General features: G+C 51.0%; 1 protein-coding gene across 4 annotated transcripts; it reads right to left on the bottom strand.

Moving 5' to 3' along the window:
* Positions 1-22829, bottom strand: XRCC1 (X-ray repair cross complementing 1). Of its 4 annotated transcripts, none has more exons than XM_032614179.1 (17): positions 22675-22829; positions 21730-21822; positions 12816-12926; positions 6487-6645; positions 5521-5595; positions 5319-5424; positions 5048-5157; positions 4861-4966; positions 4379-4637; positions 3966-4082; positions 2979-3072; positions 2686-2818; positions 2303-2357; positions 2072-2208; positions 749-839; positions 272-347; positions 1-166 (listed from the first exon to the last, which is right to left on the bottom strand). In XM_032614179.1, the coding sequence occupies exons 1-17, from the start codon at positions 22723-22725 to the stop codon at positions 53-55; spliced, it is 1887 nt and encodes a 628-aa protein (XP_032470070.1). In that variant the 5' UTR covers positions 22726-22829; the 3' UTR covers positions 1-52. The 4 variants fall into 4 exon arrangements, with proteins under 4 accessions (XP_032470070.1, XP_032470071.1, XP_032470073.1 ...); XM_032614180.1 differs by having other exon boundaries at positions 2303-2354; positions 22675-22812; XM_032614182.1 differs by lacking the exon at positions 4379-4637 and having other exon boundaries at positions 3966-4122; positions 22675-22812.

The raw sequence follows: 22829 nt of genomic DNA, 5'->3' as shown, positions 1-22829 counted from the left end.
TCCAAACCAAGTCACCTTTATTAATAAACTCATGTGTGTGAGAGCACATACTTCATGCCTGGGGCACCACCCCATAGAGCTGGTGGGGAAGTAACTTCTGCTTCTCGTTGCAACTGTAGATCCACCGGGGACGGACGAACACCAAGGAGGGGTTGTCCATCAAGGCCTGCAAGGTGGGGTGGCGTGCATGCAGGAACATGTGAGCCAGGAGGGGGTCGGGGGGATGCTAGGGCAGGTTTGGTCTCCCTCTCCCTGCCCCTTCAGGACTCACCTCCTCAAAGCTGGGGTCCCACTCCTGTGCCGTGATCACAAACTGTACCCGGTCGCTCATATAGTCCTCAAGCTCCCTGGCAGGAGAAGAAAAGAGGCAGAGAATCGGTGTCCCCTCTCTTGACACCCTACTCCCCAACCATCCTCGGAGGCCATTCCCCATCCCCATCTATGTCCCCTATAGGCCGCCTGTGGGTCCCCCACTCTCCCACGAGCCAGGCTCGCCACAGCCCCGAAGCCGACAGCTCCCGCAGGCGCCAATCCTTTCAGAAGGGCACTGTGGAGCCTCGCTTTAGAGAAGAGGAACCCGAGGGGAAGCTATGCATCCAGGGCTGCCCAGCAGCGTGAGCAGGTCTGGCATGGAACTCCACAGCCTGTGCCCAGCCTGGGGGTACGGCCTTCTCCATCCTCCAGATGGCCCTACTCCCCACGACCTACCACACCTCCTCCCCTGCCTCCCCTGTCCCCGGAGACTGACCCGTTGAAGGCTGTGACATAACGTCTGAGCGTCCGCCGCTCGTCCCCCGGGAACTCCCCGTACAGGAAGAAGTGTTTGCCCTGGAAAAAGTCTGCAGGGGAGATGGCGGGAGAGCCGAGCATGAGGCCCCTGGAGTCCCAGGGCACCAGCCAGGAGCCACAGAACACGCAGAGGCAGGACAGCAAGGCCGGCGCAGCCGCCAGAGGGGGAAAGGGGTGTCCGTGTACAGCCTGGCACAGGAATAATCCATGACAAGCAGTGGTTCCTGCCAGGCCCATCTGAGCCTCTGGGGAGTTTTGCTTCATTTTGTTGCAAGAATGATAAAAGACGCAATTACTATTATTGCAACATGTCTCTTCCACCAGGTCAATCACTTAATTAGCTTGGCCTGGCTTGGAAATTTCACATCCTGCTACTTCCACGCCATGGCTGTCCCACTCCTTTTTAATCAGCGCCTTCTCTGGCTCTGACCTTCAGGGTGGTTCTTCGTTCCAGTTTGATATGATTTGCCATCAAGTTGCCGATGCCATGTTTGGGGCTTTGGAGGATCAAAGTACTTTCCTGCCCATCACCCATGAGGAACCGAGCAGAAACAGCTTCTTCCAGTGGCCACTGACCCTCACCTCTGCTCAGACCCTCTGACTGTCCGGCTCTCCCTTCATTCTCACTCTGTTTTTTTTGGCCTCACCGCGCAGTATGTGGGATCTTAGTTCCCTAACCAGGGATCGAACCCGTGCCCTCTGCAATGGGAGCACAGACTCCAGAGTCTTAACCACTGGGCCGCCAGAGCAGTTCCCCTCTCCTTTCATTCTTGACCTGGCCCTGACCCACGCCCCCAGCAATCATGTCTGGGGTGACGAATAACAATGCTGGCACCATGTAGGTCCCAACAGAGATCAGCGCCCATGCCCACAGCACCTGTGTTCCCCAGGCCCCACCACACACCGACAAAGCCGAACCCAGGGGGTGGAGCCTGGGCACCTGCAGATTTTAAAAGCCCCCGGGTGATCCTGAAGCCTAGGGAGTGGGAGGCCCCTGGCATGAGGGAGTGGAAAGCCAAAGGGGGTCTCGCCTGGGGCTGGGCTGTGATGGAAGCGGTCACAGCAGAAGTCAGGACAGGGACAGAGAGGGAAGTCGGGAGAGGATGCTGAAAGGAAGGGAACAGGCCTAAGAGGACAAGGAGGTGGCAAAGGCCAGGGACTGGGGGTGAGGAGCCTGGAAGACAAGTCACAGGGGGCAGCAGCCAGCCCAGGGCCGGCTGGGGCAAGTCATGGCAGAGAAGTAACAGGGCCAAATCCCACATCAGGAGGGAGGATTTCCCACCTGGGAGCTCGGGAATCGGCAGATTGGGAGACTCCGGGGGACCTTCATTGTCCGTGTTCTCATCCGTGGATCCTGCGTACGGGTCCTTGCCATTCTCCTCGCCAGAGGGCGGCCTTTGTTCCTTCTGCTCGGCCACCCTGGAGAGGCCAAGAGGGGTGGGGTAGGAGCATGCAGACCAGATGCCCCTCCCCGCAAGGCCAGGGCCACCCTGACCCCCAGCCCAAACCCTACCTTCTCAGCTCATCCTCGGTGTCCCCAGAATCTTCTGCCCCATTGTCCTGTCCTTCTGCGAATGGAAGCTTAGTCAATGCGAGGCCCATGCCTTCTCGTCTGGGAAGACCGGTAACCCTCCCTCCCAGTCTCATGCCTGAGCACAGATGCAGGCATTCCAACCCGCAGGCTCAGTGGGCCTCCAAATCCAGTTAGGGGTTGTGGGGGGTGGGACAGCCACCCTCTACCCCAGATCCATTGCCTGGAATCCAGCCCCTCCTCCCTCAGACCCAGAGTCCAGGCCCCCAGCCCCTCCCCCCTCAGACCCAGGATCCAGGCCCCCGGCCCCTCCCCCCTCAGACCCAGGATCCAGGCCCCCGGCCCCTCCTCCCTCAGGCTCTGACCTGACTGCTCCCCCTTGGTGTCAGTATCTTCCTGGGGCCCTGGTGAGGGTGGTTTGGTCTCTTCTGGGGTTGGGGGTCTCTGGGGTGAGCTAGGTCCTGCTGCCTGAGAGGGCTTGGCTTTGGTCTGGAGGCGCTGAGGAGGGAGGGTGGGTCAGCAAGGACGGAAGGGGCAGCGCGGGTGTGAGCGTGGGGGGCGCCTGCAGGAGGCAGGAGTGGAGAGTTTGGGTACCATGACACACCCATGTCCCCCCCCTCCACTCCACCCTCCCCCGCCCGGGCCAGGGGCATCAGACCTTTCGGGGAGGCTTGGGGGCTTCATCCCCACTGCTGCCGCCATGAGAGCCCCCCTCGTCCTCGCTGCTCGAGTCGGGCCCAGCCATGAGGTACCTGGGGGAGGAATCAGGCCTCAGACAAACAGCAGATGTGTTCTCCGGGAGAGGTGGGGAGGGGGCTTAGGAAGCAACAGGCACTGGCTGTTTATTCAGTATTTACTAAATACTCAGGGCGGCAATCATGGCTCCTCTCCTAGCCCACCCTCCTCCCAGCTCCGGAAGGGCCCCAGAGACCCCCAGCCACCCACATCGGAGACCAGAGCACTTCCTGGCTTCCCTTCCCTCTTTGGGAAGAAATGCCTCATTTCAGAAAAGGAACAACAAAAAAAATCAGAAATAATTCTCCCTTTTGAGAATCAAAGTCAGTTTCTCATTAGGCGCTGAGTGCCCCTGCAGCTCCTCTGGGCAGACACCAGGCTGACTCCAACCCCGGCTCCTCCGCCCAGGCATGCTCTCCGCGTCTGTTCAGCCTGGCAAACCTGTTCTCTTCCTTGAAGACCCCTAGCTCACTGCAGTCCTCCCCTTGGGCCTGCTTCCAAACTGTTTTAGAGCTAAGTCCGGCCCCTCATCAAAGTCAGAGGCCTTCCAGGGCAGGACCCGACGTCGGGGGCCAGCATTGCACAGCCCAGCCTGGCGCCAAGCAGGGGCTTCGGGTGAAGGAATGTGAACGGGCGCTCTCTGCCCTGAGGCTTTGGGAATGCTGTGTCTCCAGCCTGCAGTGTCCTTTTCCTTCACTAAGCAGACTTCCCAGAGCCCTGCACGGACCGCCCCTCGCTGCCCCGCACTGTGTCTCCCGCCCTGCCCCTCCTCCTCTGGGAAGTCTGCTGACTCTGGGCCAGAAGGGCCTGGCCTGATTTCTCTCCAGATCCCTGACACTGCCCAGCATGGGGACAAGGGGCAGGGTCGGGGTGTGCGTGTGTAAACCACATGCGCGCAGGGAGGCCTCACCTCCGAGAGGGCAGCCGCCGCCGCATGCGGTGACAGTCCAGCACCCACTCTTTCCGCACGATTCGGCCTCCGAGGCCTAGGACCTGGCTGTACTTGGGGGTGTTGGCAAAGGCGCAGCTGGCAGAGAGCGGAATGGAGGGTGTCAGCCCGGTGTGATCTGAGAGGTGAAGGGCAAAGAGGGACAAGGGGCACGGAAAGAGAGAGACAGGGAGAGACACGGGACAGATGTGGGAGAAGCAGAAAAGACACAGGGAGGCCGAGGGGAAGACTTTAAGAATCAGAGGGAAGAAGAGAAAGAGAACAAGAGGCAGAGGATACAGAGAGGTGAAGTAACAGAGAGAAGGCAACACAGAGGAGACGAAGAGAGGCAGAGGAGAGGCAGCGGGGAGCGTGGGGAGGGGTCGCAGGCCTACATGAGATGGGTGCTGTCTGGAGTCCAGTCTGGACGATACTTGGCCCCCAGCTCCAGGGCCTTGTCCCGGAGCTCCGAGCGGAAGGGGTTCTGGAAGCCGCTCAGTACCACCACCACACCATGAAGGATCTTCCCCAGCTCCTGCGGGCCGGCGCGGGGGGCCCTGGGCTCAGCACCTTCTCCTCGGGGCTTCCCTGGCGCCGCCCCCCGTGCTGCGGCAGGGACAGGGGCAGTGGCTGGGGTAGGGGTGGGAGCTGACACTGGGGAGGCCAAGGAGTGGATTCAGTCAGTAGCTGTAGGGCTACACCCCCAGCCCTTCCCTACCCAGACCCAGAATCCAGGCCCCCGGCCCCTCCCACCTCAGACCCAGGATCCAGGCCCCCGGCCCCTCCCACCTCAGACCCAGGATCCAGGCCCCCGGCCCCTCCCCCCTCAGACCCAGGATCCAGGCCCCTGTGGGAACAAGGAATCCAGTTTGCTCACATTTGGGTCTCTTGAGGGTGGGTGGTGAGGGCTGGGTGGACGGTTTGCTGGGGGTCTTCTTTTCTTCGTGGCTCAAATCCAGCTTCCTCTTGCCTCTGGGGGACTCCTGAGGATGAGGGGGTGGGATGGGCCGAGGCCTCCAGCTCACCTCCTCCCTTTCCACCCCACCAGGGTCCGATGATCTCACCTTGGAGGTGCTGCCTACTGTCTTGGAGGCCGGAGAGGCAGAGGAGGCGGCACTGGAGGCCTGCAGTGTAGCAGCTGCATAGCTGGGTCCTGCTGGGTCACTGGCTGCGACTGCAGAGGGAGAAAGTGGAGCCAGGCTGAGAGGGCTGGACCCTCAGACCCTTCGGCTCCTATCCATGGGACACAGAGTGTTGTTCCCAAGACCTGAGAGTGACCCAGGAGTCCAGGCCCCCGGCCTTTACTCATTCAGGACCCAGGTTTCCCGCACTCACCTGGGGGGGTCTTGTTGATCCGGCTGAAGAAGAGAGCCCCGGGTCTCAGCGAGCTGGCGCTCTCATCCTCCTCCTTCACGCGGAACTGGCCGAGCTTGGTCACTTTCTAAGGTCCCACAAGGTCAGCGCAGTGGGAGGGCTGTCAGCAGGGTGGGGTGAAGAGGTGGGGAGAAGGTTCTGGGCGGTGGCAGGTAGAGCTTACCTGGGATGAGGCCTCGGCCTCCTCTTTGTCTGGGGGGCTGTGAAACCTTACAAAACTCAGGCCATAGGGGGCATCCTGGGAGAGGAGGGGTGGGAATCAGGGAGTGTGGCCAAGGACTAAGGCTTGGCCCCAATCCCTTTTATTTACAGAAACCCCTTTCTGGCTCTTTCCCTCCTATGGACACACACATGCGGGGATGTGACCGCATGATAACGACAAGGATGATAACAGCAAGCTGTCATTGAGCCCTAACTTGGGGTCAGGCTCGGTGTAAAGCCCTTCACATGCACCAGCTCCTTAAGCCTCTGCTGGGTGTCTAAGCAAATCCACTCTGCGTACCAAACTCCTGCCTGTGGCATGGGAGGGAGGGCTGGGTATCACTTCTGGAACTCAGAAATGCTCCAGACTCTTTCCCCCTCTGCTGGGTGGATGCAGAGCCATGAGATGGAAGGAGACTGGGTCCGGGATGACTGGCCAAACACCTCCCGGGACAGATCCAGAGCTATAAGAAGTATACCTTTACTGTGTGCTGTCATTACAGGGTCTCGTCACCACAGCTTAGCATCCCTAACTTACAGCAACCCCGTAAGGATCAGGAAACTGAAGCCAGAGGTCACACAGCTAAGGAGTGGAGAAGCCAGGTTTTAAACCAGCGTTCTGACTCCAGATCTCGTGATATTAACTCTGAAGCCCAATTCTACGAGGCCCCATCTCCAACAAGTCAGCAGCTCCCCCTCCCAATTCCCCTGAGGTCTTGCAGGTCATCCTTCCTCATCTCCCTCCAGGAAGCGAAGATTCCTATACGGGAAGGACCTCAAACCAATTTCAGAGAACGCAGGAACCCAGCCTCCTTGTAATCCCACGGGGAGACCAACTGTCCGGTCCTCCCAGCCCTCTGGGACTCAACATCGGCCTCTCGTCTCTCTCGTGGCTCGGGACCAAGGACCCCACTCCCACCCTGGGTACCTTGCTGTAGGGCTGGCTGCAGACAATTTTGACGCGGTCCCAGCGCTTCTCTGCTGCTGCCCGGACCAACTTGTCGGGCCCAAAAATGCGAACGCGGTTGGAATTTGAGCCACTGCGACTCTCGGAAGGGGACATGAAAGACGAAGTGACCAGAAGGACCTGGGGAAAGGCACACAGGATGAGAACCAGGCCTGGCTGGTTTCAGTGACACCTCCTAGGGGCTGGAAGAGGGCAGGGGCCTGAGCAGGGACCAGGGAGTCGCCAGATCCAGCTGTACCTCAACCTGCCTCAGGGCCTCTAGACCCTTCTCATTTCTGGGCCTCCAGTCAGTCCTTCCCTGACACAGGCCCCAGAGGGGTCCTTCTAGTGCCAGATCTGAACCACCCTTCTCTAAATTCTTCCAGAGTCTTCCATATCTGGCCACATGGCAGGAACCCTCAGGACAGGGAGCTTCAGGAACCCTCACCAGCAGAGGATATTCACAATGACTGGCACAATATTCATACACCTTATTGTATTTTTTTTTTTTTTTTTTTTTTTGGCCATACCACACAGCTTGTGGGATCTTAGTTTCCTGACCGGGGACTGAACCTGTGCCCTTGGCAGTGAAAGCGTGGAGTCCTAACCACTGAACCACCAGGGAATTCCCTCAAACACCGTTTTGAAACGCACAGCTGAGTCAGCAGAAGAGAGGCCAGAAATCACAGTGCAGAATCCAAAGAGGTAGGGGAGCTGCACCCATTACTAAGTGACTGCCTCTCAGTTCAAACCCGCCCTCAAAAAACAAACAAACAAAATAAATAAAGAATAAAATAAAATAGAAAAAATACAAAAGAAGAAAAAACAAAAAATATTTTAAAAAGAGAAGAAAAGAAAACAAAACACCCCACCCTTGGTAGCTCAGCTCTGGGATGCTGGGGACGTTTCTAATCTCCAGCTGCTCCTTGTCAGGCTCTGCCAGCAGGGGGAGCTAGAGAGACAAGGCTGGAGGAGGGAGGCGGGACCTGAGCCTTCTTGCAGATCCCCCGAGCAGCACCCAGGTGTGCTTCGCTCCTGCGTCTGCAGCTGTTGTTCTTCCCCCGGGGCGGCAGATGAATCCAGTTTGCAGCTTCCCAACACCTGCAGAACTGGCCTCACTGCACCCTCTCAGGGACATACCAGAACCAGCCAGGGAGCTCCCCTTCCTCAGGGTCTGAGTTTCAGCTCCAAGGGCCCCACCTCCAAGCTTGGAAACATCTACCCTTCAGTCATGCCAACCTCTTCCTTTTGTTCCTCCAACCCTAAGGGCGGTGACTGCCCCCTGCAGTTGCTTCCGCGTCCTGCCTTAGTCTTCTGGCCTCTTCGGTTCAATACCTTGTTACTAATTCTTTACGTTAATTCTCTCTGTTAAACTAACTGGTGTGGTTTCAGTCTCCTGGTGGGACCCTGACTGATACAGTGGGTGGCACTGATGTTGGTGATTCCCGGTGGCACAGAGCTTGATTTTAAAGGGCTCTAGGTGGTGGTAGCAGGAGAGACCAAGAAAGAAAGCCTGTGCTCCAAGTCAGGAAGAAAGGCATCCTAGGGACCGTGCCACAAAGCAGAGAGCTGGGCCTCTCCAAAGGACAACACGCTCCGTGGGTAAATTAGGAAGGAATGTGCCTTGTGGGAAGAGTCAGTGGGAGGCTTTAGCTCTGGGGAGACAGCAGAGAAAAGCTGAAAAATTCTCTCTGGAGACTCCTAACCGCAGGTCTGTACTCTCAAGGATTTGCAGTAAAAATCCACACTAGTTATCTGCGTGGAAGAACCCAAGGTGAAAATTTTAAGTGGTCCCATGTATGTAGTATCACCTGGTGCTGGGGCAAATCCTCTTTGGAGGAACGTACTTCAAACCAGGCCCTCAAAGAATTCCCACAGATACACTCCCCAAACGCAGAATCAACAATCACACACACACACACACACACACACACACACACACACACACACACACCCATGAGGCATAAGGAAACAGGCTGCCATGATTTAGGGTCAGCAGAAACTATAAACTGCAGACTCAGACCCACAAAGACTGCACATATTGACATTATCAAACACACAATATAAACGTAATTGTGTTTAACAGTCTAAAGAAATAAATGGAGCTATTAACAGTATGACGAAGGAACAAAAACTGACCAGGCAGTTTTGAAAAGCAGTGGAAGAGCTGTGTGCCCAACACTAAGGGATGAACCGTGATTGGTCCAAGTGGTCCGATTCCCTCTGCCAGTGGCTGGTCCAAGGATGGACAATTCGATGTTAAGAGGAAGGCTGCTGGAAGCTTTTGGGAAAGATTTTCCTTCTTCATTAAAGAGAAACAGAGGATGGAAGAAAACCACTGCTTTTCTGCCATTCCACTCCTCCGCTTTCTGCTTCGGATGCTACTAGGTGATAGATGGAGCCATAGCAACCATCTTGTAACCATGTGGGCAAAGTCCAAAAGAATCAAGAGGTGCCCAACCAAGCACCCTGACTTTGTTCAGTTGCCCAATCAACTCTGGATCTGCCTAATGCTGGACTTCCCTCCTAAGGAAACAATATATATTCTTAGGCAGTAAGCCACCTTTAGTTGGGTGTAATCTGTTACTTAGTCTCTTTTCTAACTGACACGCTGAGAAATTAGAAAACAAAAGCTTTTTGCTGAGAAAAACATAGACTGTAACTAGATATCTCCTTGTGCTCAGCTCTTGATTATGAAAAGGAAACAGCAAAGATGACAAAAATTATACAGAAGGGAAGCCAGCTCCCTGGCCTTGACTACACTTGTTTATAAAAGGGCTGATTCTGAGCCGATGGGAGAGCTGAATTACCATCTAGTGACTAAATGAAGGGGCAACACAAGCTGTGGTTGGCAGCTGCCACCCACACTAAGGGGGAGCCTCCCTCACAATATACTCTCCTCCCACTCACTGTGAAGAGAAAACAACTCCAGTTGTTTTATTATCCAATACTGTCTTTAAGGTTCTAGGATTAAACCTTTATTCTCTAGACTGCGTTAACCTTGCAAGCTTAGATATCCCCTTTGCAGAACTTGGAGGGGTTAAAAGAAAAAAATGTTGGGACTTCCCTGGTGATCCAGTGGTTAAGACTCCGCGCTCCCAAGGCAGGCGGCCCAGGTTTGATCCCTGGTCAGGGAACTAGGTCCCACATGTCGCAACTAAGAAGCCCGCATGCCGTAACCAAGACCCAGTGCAGCCAAATAAACAAACAATAAATATATTTTTTTAATGTTGATGATTTTGTAGAAAATGTCACTAGTTATTAAAATATGTGCCTTTGGCTTCGTTTGTATGGGTGACATCGAAACGGACCAGTCCTGCTCGGCCCTTTTTCCTTTTCTTTCTTGACTCTTCCAACCTATCTAGTCTCTGGGCAGAAACCAGACCTTATAAGTCCCAGAGTCTTTAATTCAGTCTTGGCTAGCAGTTATAACAAAACTTCCAGCAGAAGTTTAATTAAAAACCTTGAGAGAATGGGAGACTATTGACATAGGGGTTTTCATACTCTGAAAAGATCAAGCCCTAAGCTAACCATTCCACCTTTCTAGGTAGATAAGATAAGAATAATAAAGATTCACATGCCCGATTAGATAAAGTTTTAGCTAACAATGCACTTACTCTGTCTCCATAATTATAAAGTAGAATTTTGATCTAAATCTCTTTGCTAAGAAGCACAGAAAACTCTTTTTTTATAGTCCCAAAGATTGTTGATTTTATTTAAAATTTGAAACAAGGAAGCCATTAGACTCAGTGACTCTAGTGCCTTAGGTAGCCTAAGTAAACCAACCAAAATCTAAGCCAGAGTTGGTGTACTCGAATCTAAGAAAATGAAATCAACTAATCGTGAATAGCCAAGTCACTAGATTTTCCCAAGTAAGGGAACCATTTAAGCTCTAGCCAATTAAATAATTGCTTTGCTTTGCTTCCCTGTTTTCTCTCTAAACATCTCTGTCCTAGCCCATCCACACAGCACCCCTAATCATTTTTCAGTTTTGGCTGCCTGATTTGAATTGTTTGCTCAAATAAACTCTTCAAAACATAATGTGCCTTAGTTTGCCTTTTTACAACTTATAGAACTTTTATTTTATTATTATTATTTTTTGGGCCACACCACGCAGCTTGTGGGATTTTAGTTCCCCGACCAGGGATGGAATCTGGACCCTCGGCAATGAGAGCGTGGCATCCTAACCACTGGATCTCCAGGGAATTCCCTAGAACCTTTAGAATAAGAATGTGTGTTCAAGGAAAACCTCCCTGGTTAAAACGTACCTTGTAAGGTGGAAAAAGCACTTGATAAAATTCAACACACATGCATTTAAAAGACTGGCAATATCAAGTATAAGTAAGGATGGGAAGCAAAAAGAACTCATATACTGCTGAAGGGAATATAAACTGATACAACCATTTTGGGAAACTGTCCATTTCTAATAAGGTTAAAACATACACCTACCTGAAGACCCTGCAATTCGACTCTTACGTTATTTACCTAAAAGAGATCTCTACACAGAGGCTTGTACAAGAATGTTCACAGCAGCTTTTTTCATAATAGTCAAAAAGTGGTGGACTTCCCTGGTGGTGCAGTGGTTAAGAATCCGCCTGCCAATGCAGGGGACACGGGTTCGAGCCCTGGTCTGGGAAGATCCCACATGCCGTGGAGCAACTAAGCCCATGCGCCACAACTCCTGAGCCTGCGCTCTAGAGCCCACGAGCCACAACTACTAAAGCCCACGCGCCTAGAGCCCGTGATCTGCAACAAGAGAAGCCACCGCAGTGAGAAGCCCGCACACCGCAACGAAGAGTAGCCCTCACTCGCTGCAACTAGAGAAAGCCCGCGTGCAGCAACAACGACCCAACGCAGCCAAAAATAAATAAATAAAATACATAAATTTATTAAAAAAAAAAAAAAGTGGTGGGGAGTTCCCTGGCGGTCCAGTGGTTAGGACTCAGCACTTTCACTGCTGGGGCCTGGGTTCAATCCCTGGTTGGGGAACTAAGATCCTGTAGGCTGCACGGCATGGCCAAAAAAAAAAGTGGCAACAGCCCAGATGCCCGTCAACGAGAGAATGGATGAACAAATTGGGATCTACGCTTACAGTGATATGGCTCAACAATAAGGTGGAACAGACCGCTGACATATACATGATATGTCAGAACACCAAAAAAACAGTACGTTGAGTAAAGCCAGCCACAAAGAAAGAACACATGCTATATAAAATTCCACTTATGTGAAATTCTAGGACAGGCAAGAAAAGAGATCAGCGGTGGCCTGAGCTGAGGGTGGGAGGAGTGACTGCAAAGGGACACGAGGGAACTTTCAGGAAGGCCAGCGATGCTCTGCGTCTTGATCTGGGGGACAGTTACGCGGGTGTGTACATCTGTCAAAACGCTGACCTGTGCATTTTATTATATGCGAAATATACCTCAATTGAACAAAATTTTTCACTGCAAGAAAACAACTGATTTGTTCACTTAAAATTGTAACCTCTCTTTTTCACAGTAGGTTGATTTTTACCCCAGATCATTTTGCTGACTGACCAGCTGGCTCATTATGGTCTCACCGCTCCGGCTTGAATCCATTCAACTGGTTAAAAAAAGGATTGGGCCAATTTTCAAATTTCAGTAAGTCCCCTACATACAAACTTTCAAGTTGCGAACTTTCAAAGATGCGAACGTGCCCCTGTATGCCAGCTGTTGTACTGTGCTACTGTACTTTTCAAGGTACTCTACTGGAAGATTAAAAATGTTTTCTTTACTTTCTGCGTTTGTTTTTTAGGTATTATTTGTGTGAAAAGTATTATAAACCTATTACAGTACAGTACTATACTACTGTGTTAGTTGGGTACCTAGGCTAACTTTGTTGGACTTATGAACAAACTGGACTTACAAACAGGCTCTTGGAACGGAACTCGTTCATATGTAAGGGACTTACTGTATTTGTAATAGAGCAAAAGGCTTGTAAACATTTGTCACAAATAAAGTAACTAAGAGAGGCACCCCAAGCAATTCGGAATCTCAACTGGCTGCGACATCTCTGAGAAGTTCTGGGACCAGAAGCAAAGGAGTTTTGCTCTCAAGCAGCGACTGAATCGTAGAACAAACAGGTGCCTCTGGTTGTTTCTGCAGCCATGTTGCAATTTCAGCCAAATCCCTGCTGCACACAGCTTATCACCTGGGTCTGCTCTTTGTCTCCGGGAACCCTGGGCTCCTCTGGAGGGCCACCGTCAGTGTGACTCGCCTCCACCCTGGTCTGGAGCCTGGGAGGTCTGGGGCCTCGATAGGGGCGCCTGGGGCAGGGATCAGCAGGGGGCTTACCTCGTAGTCCTGCTCCCCGGCCCCTCCGGCTGAGCTGCCCACCAGCACCTCCACGAAGGCCGAGCCGTCGTTCCCGATGTGCACGCTGTGTATCTGCTCTTCCTTCTCTAACTGCAGGGGAGGGAAAGCGCACTGTCAGTGCCGCTCTGCCCCCCTCCCCCAGCTCTCTGTGGGACCTCGGAAGAGGGATGACTCCCATCCGGGCCCCCTCGTCTCCTTGCAAAGTCAACTCGGTGACAGTGAAGACAGGGCTGAGTGGGGCCACTGCGTCCCCTGCACGCAGCACAGGGTGTAGAGTCAGAGCTCGAAAATATTCACCGACCGACCGCGTAAGCTCCCACACCCACTTCCCTGACTCTGCCGGACTCTGCCGGATGGGCCGCTAACCCGCCACCACGGAGTTCTCCTTGGTGGCGCTATGCAGACAAATGGCACGTCTGTCACCCCCAACCCCAATCACACAGGGCTCCGGGGAAGCTCCCTGAGGGTAGGGGCCTAGTCTGGTTTGGCTCACCACTGATTCCTGGGTTTGAGTCCCAGCTCTGCCACACGCTAGCTATGTGGCCTTGTCAGCTCACCTCTTGGAGCCTCAGTTTCCTCATCTGTAAAGTGGGGATGGTCACCCTATCTAGGATTATGCACATAAATACTACGGCCTCAGGGACCGGCATGTAGCAGGCACCCTGCCACTGCCAGTCAGGAGGCAGTATTAGTCGCTGCTTGATGACTATTTGTCAAAAGAAGGCAAGAGGTGACTGTAGGATGGCTTGCCCCCAAAGTTTCTGCCATTCCTGTCTGACAGTAAAGGCCATGTGGGGGTGGAAGGCAGTTAAGAATGGCTGAAGCAAGTCTCCTGCTTTCCACTCTGGGGATCTTTTATTTGGCTCCTAGAATGACAAGTTACTACGACCCCCAAAGGTACCTAGTCTGCCACCCTACACCAGGATCATCTGACGGTCCGATCTGCCCTGTCACCTCCCCGTCGGGAGGCGGCCCGGACACTGCCTGCACCCTGCGGTAGGCAGGAACATCCCTCCGGGGAAGGAAGGAGCCTGGGCTTGTGGGGAGGTCAGCCTGACTTCAAATCCAGCCCTGCCACTTCCAAGCGGTGCAGCCCTGGGTGGCATATAACCTCTCTGAGCTGCAGTTTCCTCACAAGTGAAAGGGGAGCGTCATCATAACAGTCCTCCTTCCGAGGGGAGTCTAGATGACACATACTAACCACCGCAACCCACAGCCATTGCAGCGGACATCTAAGTGCTCAGATGTGGCAGACCCATAATAGCTGTATCTTCTCTCCGCCCCACAGCTCTTCGAGAAAGACAGGAGCTGTTATTATCTCTATTTCACACGTTAGCAAATGGTGGCAGGAAGCGGTTGTGTCACTTCCCTGAGGTCACACAGCTGGCGCCCAGGCAGCCTGGCTGGGCTAAAATAAAGGTGTCAGCAGGGCTGCATTCCTTCTAGAAGTTCTGGGGGAGAATCGTTTCCTTGTCTTTTTTTTTTTTTATTATTAAAGCTTTTTTAAAAAATTAATTTATTTTATTTATTTTTGGCTGCATTGGATCTTCATTGCGGTGCGCGGGCTTCTCACTGCGGTGGCTTCTCTTGCTGCGGAGCACAGGCTCTAAGCTCGCGGACTCAGTAGTTGTGGCGCATGGGCTTAGTTGCTCCATGGCATGTGGGATCTTCCAGGACGAGGGCTCGAACCCGTGTCCCCTGCATTGGCAGGGGGATTCTTAACCACTGTGCCACCAGGGAAGCCCATTTCCTTGTCTTGTTTCCAGCTTCTAGAGGCCCCTGCACTCCTCGGCTGTGGTGCCTTCCTCCATCTTTGGAGCCAGCAATGGCATTGCTCCAACCTCTGCTTCCGTCTTCACATCTCCTCTGACTCTGGTTCTCCTGCCTCCCTCCTTCCCTTTTAAGGATCCTTGTGATTGCGCTGCACACACACCCCCCAATCATCCAGGCCAATCTCACCATCTCAAGATACTCAGTTCGTCACATCCACAAAGTCCCTTTTGCCACATAAAGGACATATTCACAGGTTCTGGGATTAGGATGTGGATATCTACTGGGGGCATTATTCTGTCTACCACACTTAGCTAAGCTCTTCCTGGGCCAGGCATCACTGAATCCTCACAATCACCTTGGAAGGAAGGGTCTGTAACTCTCCCAGCTTCACAGATGGGGAAACTGAGGCTCAGGCAGGTAAATAAATGGCTCACATGTCACACATAGCTAGTGACTGGAAGAGAAATTCAGACCCAACTGCCTGACGACAAGCCAACACTGCTTCTCAATTCCCCAGTTTCAATCCTTGACATAAAAACTCAACACCTTGGGAATTCCCTGGTGGCCCAGTGGTTCAGACTCCGAGCTTCCACTGCAGGGAGCAAGGGTTCGATCCCTGGTCAGGGAACTAGATCCTGCATGCCATGGGGCGTGGCTGAAAAAAAACTCTGCCTCTCCCACATTTAAAGTATGGGGTCCTCCATCTAGTAGGATGTATATATATATTTTTTTAATGAATGGTTCTTATTTCATATATGACTACTTCTACTTTAAACACACACATATACCCCCCTGTCTTTCTTTTGATAAATAAAAAATCTCTTATAAAAACATGGAAACAACCTAAATGCCCATCAGTTTATGAATGGATACACACTGTATGATATTCCCTACAACGGAACAGTATTCAGCTGTAAAAAGGAATGAAGCACTGATCTAAGCTACAACATGTAGGAACCCCGAAAACCTAATGCTAAGTGAAAGGAGCCAGACAAAAGGCCACATATTCTATGGTCTTATTTATATGAATGTCCAGTATAGACAAATCCATAGAGACAAAAAGTATATCAGTGATACATATACACACTAGTATATATAAAGTAGAGAACCAACAAGGACCTACTGTACTGCACAGGGAACTATACTTCATATTTCGTAATAACCTATAATGGAAGAGAATCTGAAAAAAAATCTAAAACTAACACAACATTATAAATCAACTATACTTCAATTTTAAAAAACTGGAGGGACTTTCCCGATGGCGCAGTGGTTCATACTCCATGATCCCAACGCGGGGGGCCCGGGTTTAATCCCTGGTCAGGGAACTAGATCACGTGTGCATGCCACAACTAAGAGTTCACATGCCACAACTAAGGAGCCCGCCTCCGCAACTAAGGAGCCCTCGAGCCACAACTAGGAGCTCACTGGCCTCAACTAAGGAGTCCACGTGCTGCAAATGGGGAGCCGGCGAGCTGCAACTGAGGAGCCCGCCTGCCACAACTAAGACCCAGCACAACCAAATAAAAATAAATAAATGAATTTTTTTTTAAGTTTAAACTAAAATAGTAATATATTTTTTCTTGAAGATTTAAAAATTAAAAAGGTTAATATCAAGTGCTGATATAAATGTACACCAGCAGTGTTAAATGCAGATTAATTCAGTAAATTCACTTGAGTGAAAAAAATAAAATAAAATAAACAATTGAATTCCCTATTTTAACAAAAGTACATCGGTGGTTGCCAGCAGCAACCTGGGGAAAGGGGAATAGGGAGTGATCGCTTAATGGTTTTCGGTTTGTTTTTGGGGTGATGAAAATGTTCTGGATTAGACAGCAGGAATGAAGGCAGAACATGGTCAATATTCTAAAAAACCCTGAACTGTACACTTCAAATGGTTAAGACCTTTACATTACGTGAATTTTACCTCAAGAAAAAAGACGTGAGTGTTCAGTAAGTATCAGCTGTGAGGAGAAAGGCTTAAGCACAGGGTGAGTCATCTGTGGCCCGGGTTTGTGTGCGCCTTTCCCAGGAAGACAGAATTCACGACAGTGGAAGAAATGAGACATGGAAGGTTTGCAAAGTCCCAGAGACATCTTATTAAAAAAACTGTTCCAAGACAAACATCATATTTTATTGCTTCTATGCCGAGTCTATAAAAAAAAGAAAAAAAGAAAAAAAAAGATACAAACGAACTTACCTACAAAACAGAAAGAGACTCACAGACTTAGAGAACGAACTTATGGTTACCAGGGGGAGGGGTTGGGAGGAGGCACAGACTGGGAGTTTGGGATTGACATGTACACACTGCTATATTTAAAATAGATAACCAACAAGGACCTACTGTATAGCACAGGAAACTCTGCTCAATACTCTGTAATAACCTGAATGGGAAAAGAATTTGAAAAAGAATAGATACATGTATTCCTATAACTGAATCACTTTGCTGTACACTTGAAACTAACACAACATTGTTAATAAACTCTACTCCAATATAACAACAAAAAAACTGTTCCACATCCATGAAAGAATAAGGTAGAACTTGATGCACCGTTAAAAAGAATAAGATAGAACTTGATGCACCATTAAAGAGAATAAGGTAGAACTTGATGCCATGACAATGGATCTCCAAGATACAGTTTCTTGGAAGAAAACAAGGGAGAGGACTGTTTACATACAGTGTACTTTTTAAAAGGTCGGGAGGGGTGGATATATACGCTTGTACATGGACAGAGTGACCCGGGGGTAACATGAGAAACGGCTCACAGTGGTTGCCACAGGAGGGAAGACCTGGGCAGCAGAAATCGGGAGGGCGGGGGTAGGGAATGGAAGCAGGTGGTGGGGAGGAGTTTTCCTTTTCACTGTATACCCTCCCTTTTGTGCCTTTTGAGTTACGGCACCATATGCAAATAACACCCATTTGATAAGTAAAGTTAATAAAAAATCTCAGTGGTTATCTCCAACAATGGCATACTACCCAGCCACACCCAGCAAGGAGGATGAAACTAACAAAATGAAACTAACAAACAATGCTGGGAAAGAAAAGAGCAGCCAGAGGTGAAAGTACTATATACCCTGTGATTCCATTTATGAACAATTCAAAGCCAGCCAAAGCTAATCAATGCTGTTAAAAATCTACACCATGGTTACCCTTGTCGGGGAGCAGTGACAGGAAGGAGCACAAGGGGGCATGGGAGGGGCTGTGTTCTGTTCCTTGATCTGGTTGGCAGTACACGGGCTGCAGTTCCTGACGATTCACTGGACTGTATGCTTTGCTGTACGCACGTGTCATGTCAAAAGAAGGTAAAAAATTTTAAAACATCATAATGGCAAACTGGGTGATGAGAAAACCACTGAAAAACAGAAAGAGAACGTGTCCACCTTGCTACTGAACGTTTTTTCTAAAGAACACACCTCAGCATCCGGGGGGGATGGGAGGAGTTACACCTGGGCTACGTCTCAGCTACTCCCACCGGCCCAGGAGCGGTTAGTAAAGAGGCTGGAACTGCCCTCCTGGGAGCAGGTGATGGGTTGGCGATAGAGCCTCTTTCGGCCACCGCAAACGAAAAAGGCGTGTGGGGCTGTCACCACGAGCAGAGGGCTGAACCCCAGATGGTAATACAGAGATATTGTGAGATGCTATTTGAGGGGAAAAAAATACACAGTAGTAGGAAAATCCACAGATCAATCTACATGTCTTGGGGTCCTGAAGTTTCCTCTCATCACTTGCTTGAAAAGAACCGAAATTAGCACTCGGTGAGCCTGGAGTCACCCTGCACGCTGCCAACTGGCAAACGCCATCAGATTTTCCGAAGGGTCTCCAACGCGAAATAAATCGACAACCGCTGTGACAGTGCTGCCTGCTCCAGCACTTTCCCCTGCAGTTTATTCTCAACCTGGAGACCTCACAGAAGATTCTGGGAGAGGGGGCTTCCCTGGTGGCGCAGTGGTTAAGAATCCACCTGCCAATGCAGGGGACACGAGTTCGAGCCCTGGGCCGGGAAGGTCCCACGTGCCGCGGAGCAACTAAGCCCGCGAGCCACAACTACTGAGCCCGCGAGCCACAACCACTGAGCCCGCAAGCCACAACTACTGAAGCCCGTGCGCCTAGAGCCCGTGCTCTGCAACAAAAGAAGCCACCGCAATAAGAAGCCCTCGCGCTGCAATGAAGAGTAGCCCCCGCTCCCCGCAACTAGAAAAAGCCTGCACGCAGCAACGAAGACCCAACACAGCCAATCAATCAATCAATCAATCAGTAAAAGATTCTGTGAGAACCTAAGTCACGTTCTGTTCCTCCTCTGCTCAGAGGCCTTCCACGGCTCCCATCTCATGCAGAGTAAATGCTTAAATCCTTACAATGGCTTTTAGGCCTTACGTAGGTTAGGGGTCCTCTACCCCCACCCTATCGGCACCTACCCCTCTCCCCTGTCAACTCCGCTCCACCCACACACACGGCTTGCTGCTGTCCCTCCAGCCCGCCAGACACCAGCCAGGTACCACCAGCCTGGCACCGGCCTACCGGGCGCCAGCCTGCCTTGGACTCTGTTTCTTTCCCAGGTACCTGCATAACTCAGGAAGGCCTTCCCTAACCCCCTATTTAGAAAAAAACCTCTTGCCACTGCCTCATCTTCCACTGGAGGCATTTCTCATTTTTCTTTTTTTAATATTTATTTATTTATTTGGTTGCACTGGGTCTTAGTTGCGGTAGGCGGGCTCCTTACTTGCGGCTCGCCAGCTCCTTAGTTGTGGCCCGCGGGCTCCTTAGCTGTGGCATGCGAACTCTTAGTCGCGGCACGCATGTGGGATCCAGTTCCCTGACCAGGGATCGAACCCCAGCCCCCTGCAGTGGGAGCACAGAGTCTTAACCACTGTGCCACCAGGGAAGTCCCTCCTCACTTCTCTTAACCATGTAATTTCCTCCCTAGGCACTCATCACCTGACATACGTACGTTTTACTTATTAATCAGTCAGTCCTTCCTTGCCAACGTAAAATCTCCACAGGACTGACGTACGTTTGTCTTGTGATGTCCCCTGCACTATGCCCCAGTACCTACAACAGTGCTGGGCCTACAGAAGGCGCTTCTATGAATGAATGAACAAATGAATCCATCCACTCCCAAGTCTCCAGGGCCTGTCCCTGTGCTGACAACTCCTACAGCCCTATCTCCAGCTCCATGTCCAATCGCTAGCTGTCCCCTGGATGTCCCAAAGTCGTAGCAAACCCGGACATCCCAACCAATGTGTCACCTTCTCAAGCTGCCCCTTGTCGAGGTTTCCCACTTTGGTGACAGGTGCAATATCCCCTTTGGTCTCCCAGGGCGGAGAATCCGGTGGCTTGTCTGGCTCCCTCGGTCCCCATATCCTGTCTCTTCTTGTTCCCAGTGCAACCGGGGTGCAGACCCAAATGGGATGTTCCTGATCATCTCCTGACCAGAGAGCCCAGCAGAATCAGCGCCCAGTAATTAACACATGAATCCCTCCCTTTACACAAACACCTGCCTGCTGACAGGGCACTTTTGCAAACATTACATCACCGGATTTTCACAGCAACCCTGGGCTCAGATCACATTATTCCCAATGGGCAGATGAGAAAACAGGTTCAGAGAAAAGAAACCATTTGCCTGAGGTCACAGGGTGAGTAAGAGGGACACGTGGGGTCTTAAATCCATGTCCCAAGACTAACTAAAAAAAACATTGGCTCTAGGCAAGTTTGTATAACCTCTCTGGGACTAGTTTCTTCCTTGTAAAAGGGGATAATAAAGGACTCGAGGTCATGGGGTTTTTATGAGGATTCAATGAATTAACCCATGTGAGGTGTTTAGAATGGTGACCGGCAGTTGTAATTTTTTTTCCTTTTAGTTCCCTGACCAGGGATTGAACCCGGGCCCTCGGAGCATGGAGTCCTAACCACTGGACCACCAGGGAATTCCCAGGCAGCTGTAACGTTGAATAAATGTTAGCTCTCATTATTCTTACTGTGTTAGGGACCTAAGAGATATTTAAATTCCTAAAATCATTCAGAAAATCTTGTGGGTCTGTGTATTTTTCCTGGGAAGAGAATTCTCAGATTCTCCCTAATTCTCAAAAGGTTCTGTGAACCAAAACTTTTTCAGAACCACTGGGCAAGAGAGAGACAGTAATAGGTTTTAACACAATCAGGTAAGCGTTGCCGCCCAACATCCCTCCCCAAACACCCCCTACATTCAGAAGGGAGGAATGTGGCCAAAATCAAGAAAGCCAAGGTATGAACACAGAGCAGCAGGACAAAGCGGCTAAGAACACCCACAGTAGGTTCAGGTCTTAGCACCGCCGTTTATTAGTGGTGATGACAGCCCCTACATTATCCAACTCCATGAAGAGTCGGGTCACACAGGTAAAACACCCAGGCCAGCGGCACCAGGCAAAGAGCAGATGCTTGGCAACACACCTAGCTCGCTTCTCCCACCAGCTTCTTATGCCGGAGAGGAACAGCCTGTTTGGAATTCTGTAACCATCTTGGGTCAAACTACCCTTTCCTCTTTGCCTCCCTCCAACTTCACAGAGAATGTACCAGAGCGCTCAGCATTCCAGACATGGTAGCTTAGACTGGCCACTTCACTTCGCCCTGCCCTATGCCCCAGTTTCCTCATCTTTAAAGTGAGGTTGACTGTGGACTTCCCTGGTGGTCCAGTGGTTAAGACTCCACACTCCCAACGCAGAGAGCCTGGGGTTGGATCCCTGGTCAGGGAACTAGATCCCGCATGCCACAACTAAGACCAGCGCAGCCAAATAAATAAACATTTTTTAAAATAAAAAAATAAAATGAGGTTGATTGGCTTAGATGATAATGAGACAACTTCCAGCCCTGAGCCCAGAGACTTTAGAAGGCGGGATACACGGCAATGATTTACTCTGTTCCAGCTGAGAAAACTGAGGCCCTGAAAGTAGCAGCAACCTACCTGGACCACACACTGATTCACCCCTGGCCTAGTGTCTGGATCACCTTTCTCCCCTGCTAAGGGGCACAGGGATCACACTGCTCATTTTCCAGGTGAGGAAGCTGAGGCCCAAAGGGAAAGTGCCTCAACTCACTGCCAGTTAACTCCAGACTCCTATTAAGGAGATGGGGGGAGGTCAGAATCACCTGGAGCACCACAGAGATGGTCTTCTCGCCTGCCTTGGCTGCGCGCCACTTTCGGTAAGTGTCTGCCTTGAGAAGGTTTTCTGCACAGTAGGTCTGGAGAGAAGAGTGGGAAAGGGCAAGTTAGGGTGCAGAGATGACAGCTAGGTCCCCAGCTCTCAGATTATTCCATTGAGATCCCCCAGATTTAAGTTTCCCTATTAATCCCCACACACCATCTGCCTTGAGTCCCCTACAGCATTTTCCCCTAGAAGTTTACCCCTGGGCCTTCCAAGGAAGCTCCCCTATCCCTCCTTTTCTCTCTGAAAGTTCCTCTATTCCACATCTCTCTAGAATTCCCTTATGGCCTCTGAGAAATTCTCCCAGGACCCTCCTTAGAATTCCACAAAGTCCCTTTTGTGAAAGGAAAATCAAAATGAAGTCGGTATTGCTAAAAGGGCTCTCTAAAATGGAGCTGGGTGGCCACCGAGGAATTGGGACCACGCAGGTCTCAGCCTGGATGGAATGTGACCTTTTGACCACTTATTGCATTCAACACAAACATCCAGGACATCTACCAGAAACTCGAGATACTTATCGGACACTTACCGTAAAGTAACTCATGACGGCCTATTTATGGGGCCTTTACCCTAAAGTAACTCATGACACCCTATTCTTTAAAGCCAAATATTTCTTGTATCAGAGCAATTACAATTCTCTCTAGACAACTTTAACCACCTGGTGACCTTTGTCCTCATAAGCCCCTGACTCTCTCTCCCAACACACTTTCGGTTTTACGGAAATCTGTGTCTCTCTAATATCAGTTCCTAAAACCCCAAATAAAGTTCTTTTTTCTTCGCAGCCCGGAAACTGATTATTGTTCAACCCCTTTTGGGCTCCAAAAGTTCTCCTAGGGCCCCCTCAAGAATTCCTTTACTTCTTCCAACCTCCTCCACGCCAGTCCCTCACCGAGTCCTGGCTACTGCAGGATACCACATGGCGGAGGCGGATCTCCGGCATGTCAACGTCGTGGGCTTCGCCTGACCAAGAAGATGCTGGAGGGTCTGAGTTTAGGGTGCAGACAGCTGGGGCGCCCTGCGCGGGCTTAACTGCGCAAGCGCACG

Source organism: Phocoena sinus, chromosome 19, assembly GCF_008692025.1.
Source record: "Phocoena sinus isolate mPhoSin1 chromosome 19, mPhoSin1.pri, whole genome shotgun sequence".
Taxonomy (NCBI): domain Eukaryota; kingdom Metazoa; phylum Chordata; class Mammalia; order Artiodactyla; family Phocoenidae; genus Phocoena; species Phocoena sinus.
Note: the sequence above shows the minus strand (reverse complement) of the source record. Positions and strands in the feature narration are given on the sequence as shown.